The sequence below is a fragment of the Arachis stenosperma genome, chromosome 4 (assembly GCF_014773155.1).
Source record: "Arachis stenosperma cultivar V10309 chromosome 4, arast.V10309.gnm1.PFL2, whole genome shotgun sequence".
Classification (NCBI taxonomy): Eukaryota; Viridiplantae; Streptophyta; class Magnoliopsida; order Fabales; family Fabaceae; genus Arachis; species Arachis stenosperma.
The window spans coordinates 142,796,446-142,804,403 of record NC_080380.1 but is presented as its reverse complement, the minus strand read 5'-3'; the positions used below and the strand labels follow the sequence as shown (position 1 = coordinate 142,804,403).

The following is a 7,958-nucleotide window of genomic DNA, read 5'->3' as shown; positions in this document are numbered from 1 at the left end:
ATTTGAAGATTGAAACAGATACCATTTCGTAATTCATGTTTAACCTGGCACATTTAAGTTATCTAGTAAACACATGTTCAACTACTTGTTTGAGCACAATATTTTGTTTCTTCTGTTTTGTTGTATGGCTAAGTCACATTCGGCTCATTAAAGGAACAAGGAGGATCATAAGAAAAATAAAATGGATTGTAACCTTAAACTTGAATTGTAGTAGACATGAGCAGTAATAGATTTAGCATTAATGAATAGTAGAATACTTTGCACAAACCATATCATTTTCAAGTATATTTAAAGAATTGGATCATCTAGGTCAATTCCAAACCACAAACGAATTCTGAAATTGGTCCACTATTAAGAAAAATTAGAAAGAAAGGGAAAAAATCTTACAAACAATACAATGGAGGGTGAGAAGCAGAGAAAATGAAATGGATCTAAATAACCCTTTTTGTAGTTAGGATGAGCAGCAACCACTGCTCTGCTGAACTGGCTGTCCTCTGATCTGCACTGTTGGAGGCCTTGCATTGTTTGCAGGTTGGCTTGCCATTCTACGTTCAAACGAAAAAGTAGCCGTGAGACGATGAGGTACGAAGTAGTCATAGATGATAGATCAATCAATGGATTATTCGAAAAAAAAGGGTTATACATAGACATCCAATGTTATATTGCCACCTCAGCAAGGGTCGATTGTATGGCAATATAGTTTCACATTGTCAATGCATTGGCATTAAATAGGTCAAGAAGAAGTGAAATAGTAGTACAAAATGACATCTGTAATCGACTTTTCCCAGATATCAAAACTGACTATTTGGAAGCAGCTACATCAAAATAAACTATGGTTCTGTGATTTTCTTCGATATCTATGGTTAAAATAAAAAGGAAAAGGGTACCTTGTCTTGATGGAAGCAGACATGGCCATGAATGCCTGTTCAACATTTGTAGCATCTTTTGCACTTGTTTCCATGAAAGGAATGCCTATTTCATCTGCGAATGCCTTTTAAAGAAAAAAGAAAGAAAAGGATTGGGGTAAGGGAGGATGAACAGGCTTGAAACTGTTAACAAAATATGAAAATGAAAAAAAAAATTCAGAAGGGTATGAAAAATCCATACTTTGGCTGTTTCATATGACACAGCTCTGTTTGATGTCAGATCACACTTGTTGCCAACCAAAAGTTTGTTAACATTATCACTGGCGTAACGGTCGATTTCACTGAGCCACTGCTTCACATTGTTGAAGCTCTCTTCGTCTGTCACATCATAAACAATCTGCAAGCCGAACTAATCATTGAAGATGGAAGTGGGAAAAATCTAGTTTTAAAATTTTATGCTAAGAAAATCATCACCCACAATGATGCCATGTGCCCCGCGGTAGTAGCTACTGGTGATTGTCCTGAATCGTTCTTGGCCAGCTGTGTCCCACTATATATAAAATCAGATCACAAAACAAAGTAAGGCCTAGAAACATGACATAATATTAGCATATAAAAGAATTAAAGCAAAGATGGAACTTTACGTACAATTTGGAGTTTAATGGTTTTTCCATCCTGCTCAACAGTACGTATTTTCTACACAAAATAACATGAAATGATCAGTACAGACAGCTCTTTAATTGGTCCGAACCTAAAAAAATCACAAAGTGGTACTCACAAAATCAACTCCAATGGTGCTTATGTAGCTCTCAATGTATGAATCATCCTGTACCGTAACATAAAAGTTATCTAAGTTAATAATCTAACTTACTACGTTAAGCAATAATTTACAATCAACAAGAGCCAAGAACAACCAACAAGCACTGAAATATACCAAATGTACATTCTCATATATTGTATAATATATAATAAGACACAAATGATAAACCCGCCACCGATACCATTCCAAAACATAGAATATATTGGTACACATTGGGAGAGAAAAGTAATATGATTCTATGAGAAAATACTAATCCGCCAATCCATTATTCAATATATTTCCCCCACACTCTAAGGAACCCTTTAACATGAGTAAAATCACAAATATTTGAACCAGAGCAGAATACTTAAGCGAGTGGACTATTTTTATATTGATAAAAGAATTAACTCTCGAAAAAAGGTGGGAAAACATGTTAAAATGCACATAAGAAGAATAAGAAGGAAAAAAAAAAAGGAAACATCGCTACACTATTAGATATAGAAGTTTGTAGTAGTCAATAATAACAACTAGCATAAAAATCAGCAGAAAGCTTACGGCAAATCTCAGAAGAAGACATGATTTTCCAACACCCGAGTCTCCAATAAGAAGGAGCTTGAACAGATAATCACTGCATAAGATAACCACAAAATCATTAACTTTCATGCTCCATAATGGATCAGCCTCATATACACACATACATCAATTCTCACAGATCCATAGAATCTTTACGTAGAGGCCAGCACCTTCTATCTTCTTATGGTTTGATGATCAAGATGGTAGATCTCAAGGCCACATAGACCTCCAAAATCCAAATCCAAATCCCATACTTTGTGGGAGTTTAACTCCCACAACAATAGAAAAATTGCTTTTGAACTAAGATTCAGATCATGAATCAGGTAATATTTTTTTAAATCCAATTGGACATTATTATTTCGAAGATTGAGTATTTGAGTCATCATCATAATCGTAGCAACAAAAATAGGACAATACATGCTCAAAATCATTGTTTGAAATCAACAAGGAACAAGATCAGGGTGCGCGCAGAAGAAGCTCCAAAATCAATCACGGGAGCTCAAAATCACGGCTTCCTCTCTAAATCCCGTAATTGAAAAACAGTTTATTTCAATTTCAAGAACAATTTATTTAAAAAATCAATTGGATCAAAATACATGAAAAGTGAAAACCATTCAATCTAGGGTTACATCCGAACACACCGACACCAACCCATAAGAATGAATCAAGCTAAAACCCAAAACACCCTTTAGAAGAAAGGATCGAAAAACCAAAGAAGACACGAACTTCTCTTAAATCGAATCTGATTGCAAAACAAAGAGACAAACAGAGGAACCTACTATTCGGGATTCATTTCCGGGTAAAAGCGAATTCACGAATCGGAGGGTGGTGACCGGAGATTAAGCTTGCGGTGATGGTGCGGCGGCGGTGCTTATCCACGAAAAGCGTCAGAAAAAGAATAACGGAAAGCAGAAAGTCTTCGATTCTTGGTTGTTTGTGTTATGAGTTAGTTTTGGTTACTTCTTTCGCTTTTGTTTGTTGCTTTGATTTGAATGAATAAAACGCGTGGAGGAATACCAGAACCTGAAGTAAACGGTGACGTATTTGTAAAATTCTACGTTTAACTTTGAACTTATCTTTCTAAAAAAATTTAAAAGACCGAAGATGAAATTGTTTAACCAATCATATTTAGTCAAATATTTTAAATTATTTAATAATTTATAATATTATTTTTATATAAAAATAATTTCATAAAAATAATCACTTAAAATTTACTATTTTTTTAGTGATATAGTGATATATAATTAAGTTTTTTATATTATTAATATATTAAAATTAAATTTTTTTTTATAATTTTTTGAGACACTTATTAACGAAATCTCATTTTCATAACGTATTGATATTGAATTATTGATGGCTGGAGCCTGGAGGTGGGAACTTGATATGGACCGTATGGTAGATTTTAACTCCATTGACCTTTGACCCTTTGGAACATCTAATAAGTAGTTTGGAGACGAATTAAATATAGTATTTTCTTTATGCATTCTAGAAGAATTTAAGCACTATCTTTCGCAAAGACACTCCAAGGTGTTATTAATTATATAGGTATAAATGTTTAACTATTTTGTTGGTCTCAGTAATTTTGTAAAATTTTTAGTTAGATTTTTATATTATTTTTTTTAATTAACTCTTTATATTTTTTTATTTGAATCTTTGTACTAATTTTTTTTAGTTGGATTCCTATACAATTAAGTTAATTATTACCAAAAAAAATCTAATTAAAAAAAAAATTTGATGCAAGAATTCAATTAAATATATATATATATATAAACCTAATTGAAAATTTTGCGAAACTATATGGACTAATAGAATAATTAAACCAAACATAAAAGTTCAAAGAAAAAAAAAAGAAAAAACCATAAAAGTTTTTTTTTTTTGAATTTGATAAGGATTACTTGTGTGAATGTAAAAGTTAATCCTAATTTTTTTTATTGAGAAGAGGTAGAGAGACCCAAAAGCAAAAATTAATTAGGCATTAACAACTTTAGCAAACATCATCTGTCTCCTATCAACTTCAATCGTTGGCACCAGAAAGGAGGGAGGCGATCGAGACGAATTGGTGGAGACCCGCCGGAAGATTAAGGGCATGCTTGGCTAGGACGTCGGCACTGAAATTGGCTTCCCTCAAGATGTAGTTTATTGGCAGTCACTCGGATTTGCTTAGAGCTCTTTAATTGCACAAATGAAGGAGGTGCTGTCATGGAGGTCTGTAGATACATGCTGCAACAGATTCACTGCACAAGTCTCTACCTGTACCTTTTCCATTCCCATATCAATTGCAATTTGAAGACATGTGTAGATTGCCCATAGCTCTGCATTAGTGATAGTTATCTTTCCAATATTCATCATGAATCCAGCCATAACCAGACCGTTTGAATCTCTCAAAATGCCGCCACACGAGCCAGAATTCGAAGGACCAAGCCATCAATGTTAAGTTTGCACCAGCTAGCTTCCAGTGGCTTCTAACCAATTAGGATCGAATTTGTCACTTTGAGGGTTATGATGCTTCTCTCTGTAAGTTCTAAAACTTTCTCATAGTTCCTGGCCATCCCTTTAATTTCTGGGATTACTCTTTGAAAATGGATGTTATCTTGATTGAAAATTAATTTATTTCTCTTTCACCAAATGGTATTGCAAGAAATGAGAAAGAAGGTGGGCCATGAAGTCCCACAACTAGTGCGAGAGGTCTTGGACAGGTTATCGTAGAGCCAATCTTGGAGATTATGGTTGAAGAAAGGGTCCTGCAGGTCTCTGTTTGAGTTGTTCATCTAGATGCCTTGGGCATACGGGTAGTCCCTCAGCACATGGAGCAAACTCTCTTCAATATTTGGGTATCTCGAACAGCATCCATTATCGGTAACCCTAAAACTCTTTTTTTTTTGAATTAGTTAGAAGCGCGTTATGGCTTAGGAGCCAAGCAAAAGTTCTCAGTCTTAGAGGAACTCTGATTTTTCAGCAAATTTTGTAAATTTGGTCTGGATCTCTATCTCTCAGCATAGTTGCTTTTGTAAGCTGATTTGATAGAAAAACTGCCCTGAGGTTCTAGTAGCCATCCTAAGAAATCAGGTCCGAGGGAGTGGTGGGGAGCTTTCAAAGTACGCATCATATCTATAACCTCCTTTGGGAGCAGCTGAACTAACCTCTCCCAATCCCAACATCCTTCCACCATAGCATTGGTTGCTAAACATTCTTCCACTATAGCATTGGTTGCTAAATACTTGTTAGCTTTGTCTTCCCCGATCTATTCCAGCAATAACTTGTTCGGCTCTGATATTCCAGGAATCTAGTGATCTTTCCAAAATCTAATGCTCTTTCCATTTTCAATCTTCCAGATTAAATTGCTTTGAAATTGGTCCCAAATTTTAACAATACCTCTCCAAGCATTAAAACACTTCGCTCTTTTAGCAACCTTTGGAATAAAATTGTCCCTGCAACCATACTTCGCCTTCATTACTTTTACCCAGAGAGCTTGATCATTATGCACCAGCCCCCAAGCCAATTTCATGAGAAAAAATTTGTTGGATTTTTATGCCTTTCGCAATCCTAGCCCTTCTAACTCCTTTGGCTGGCAAATGGTATCCCAATTCAAAAGATGAATCTTCTTATTCTCCACATTAGATCCCCAAAAAAATCTCTGCACATTTTATCAATTTTATTACAAACCTCCTTAGGCATCTTCATCGTCTGCATAGTATAGCTCCGAATAGTAGTCAAAATCACTTGAATAAAAGTGCATCTTCCGGCAAGAGAAAGGGTCTTCATGTTCCAACTCAACAATTTGGCCCGCATCTTATCTAGAATTGGTTGAAAATGGTGTTTTCTGCACTTTTCATGGATGAGCGGTACGCTGAAGTACTTTCCTAAGTTGCTGGTTAGCGGAATACCGAAATCTTTGTTGAGCTCCTCTCTTCTGTTGTGATTAACATGCTTGGAGAAAAAGATGTAGGATTTGATGGGGCTGACTTTTTGACCAAAAGCTTTACAAAAGATCTTTAGCGCTTCCTTTATGACTCGAACCTGCTCCTTGTTTGCTTCTGCAAAAAGAACGAGATCATTTGCAAAATAAAAATGAGACAATGAGGACCGTTCCTAGTCAACTTAATAGGTTTCTATTTTTTTGCTCTATTAAGGAGTTAATTAGTTGAGAGAGTCTTTCGATATATAAGACGAAAAAAAATAAGGGGATAAGGGGTCTCCCTCTCTAATGCCTTTTGTTGGGTTGAAAGTCTCTGATAGAGATCCATTCCAAAGCAAACTCATAGTGGGGGAGGAGATGCAGAAGTGAATAACATTCAAAATATTCTCTAGGATACCAATATCTTTGAGGGTGTCAATGATAAAATTCTAACTAAGATGGTCATATGCCTTTTCGAAATCTATTTTGACTGCTAGCTCTCGTCCTCATAGTATTGACCACCTCCTATGCTACCAGAATGTTATCTGCACTAATTCTTCTTGGGATGAAGCTGGCCTGGGTGTTAAAAACAATGTATCCCAAGTGAGGCTTTATTCTTTCTGCAATAACTTTAGTAACAAATTTGTAGCAGACATTACAGAGACTGATTGGTCTAAACTGTGCAAAGTTTTTAGGTGAGAAAACTTTAGGAATGATAGATATTAAGATTTGGTTTGCTCCAGCTATATTCTCAGGATTCCTAAAGATCATATGCACCCAATTCACCACCGAATCAGTTATAATGTCCCAGGAATGCTGAAAAAATTTTGCTGGCAGTCCATCTCTTCCTGGCACCTTCTAACTACCCATATTAAACACATCATGTTTAACTTTCTCATGGGTGATGTGTCTGTTCAAGTGGTTTAAGTTAGCCTCAACTAACCTAGGAAACTTACCCGTGATAGGAAAATCAGGTAAAAATAAATCATAGCTATATGTGCATATAAAGATTTGAAAAATGATACTCCGAGCTCCTTCAGCTCTTCCACATCCTCAATCCATTCATCATCACTATTTTTTAGTGCAGTAACATGGTTCCTTCGTCTCCTTCCATTAGCTTTCTGATGAAAGTATTTAGAGTTTTTGTCCTCTAAATTAATGATTTTACATTTAGCCATTTGCATCCAATAGCTTTCTTCTTGTACCACAATCATTTTATATTCCCTCCAAGGTCCCTTTGAAATTTTTCCAAAAAGAATTATTATTAAAGGAAAGGTTTTGGTTGATGCCTTCAAGCCTAAGAAGAATCTTTTCTTTTTTCTGAAGATATGCCCAAAGACCTCTTTGTTCTATTCTTTAGCTTTCTTCATAAAATGATGAATATTTTTTATGAGATCACCTTGTTTGCACCAGTTACTCCTCACCAAATTATTGTAACCTTTATGGAGCAGTCAGGGTGCGAGTAGCTTGAAAGGTCTCTCTCTCTCTCTCTCCCGTTTTTCACAAGGGTGTCGAAATCTAGGAATATAGATAGATGATCAAACTTCAATTTAGGTAGATGTTTCACCCCAATGGATGAAAATGAAATATTGAACTCCAAATTGTATAAGAATCTATCAAGCCTCCATTTAATTTAATTTCTTTGCCAACTGAATAGCGGGCCAAAAAAGTCTAAATTGTTTAGACTGCAGTTAAGCATGCATTCTTGAAATCTGTTCGAGTCTTGAGATAAATTAAAATTGCCCCCAGTTTTCTCAAGAGAAATGATAGAATTAAAATTCTCACCAAATCACCAAGGCCCTTGATTAGTTATTACTATATTTTC

The 7,958-nt window shown here is 35.3% G+C and overlaps 1 protein-coding gene across 1 annotated transcript; it reads right to left on the bottom strand.

Moving 5' to 3' along the window:
- Positions 1–272: 272 nt before the first annotated feature.
- Positions 273–3,272, bottom strand: LOC130974145 (ras-related protein RABD2a-like). The gene is made up of 8 exons (XM_057898897.1): positions 3,018–3,272; positions 2,221–2,293; positions 1,645–1,692; positions 1,515–1,562; positions 1,345–1,416; positions 1,108–1,263; positions 888–991; positions 273–545 (listed from the first exon to the last, which is right to left on the bottom strand). The coding sequence occupies exons 1-8, from the start codon at positions 3,029–3,031 to the stop codon at positions 452–454; spliced, it is 609 nt and encodes a 202-aa protein (XP_057754880.1). The 5' UTR covers positions 3,032–3,272; the 3' UTR covers positions 273–451.
- Between the last annotated feature and the right edge of the window lie 4,686 nt (positions 3,273–7,958).

Coding starts and splice junctions, on each gene's coding strand:
- LOC130974145 (XM_057898897.1), bottom strand. Junction 992..1,107: donor TGTCATATGAAACAGCCAAA/GTATGGATTTTT, acceptor TTTCTTTAAAAG/GCATTCGCAGATGAAATAGG. Junction 546..887: donor TCTGCTTCCATCAAGACAAG/GTACCCTTTTCC, acceptor GTTTGAACGTAG/AATGGCAAGCCAACCTGCAA.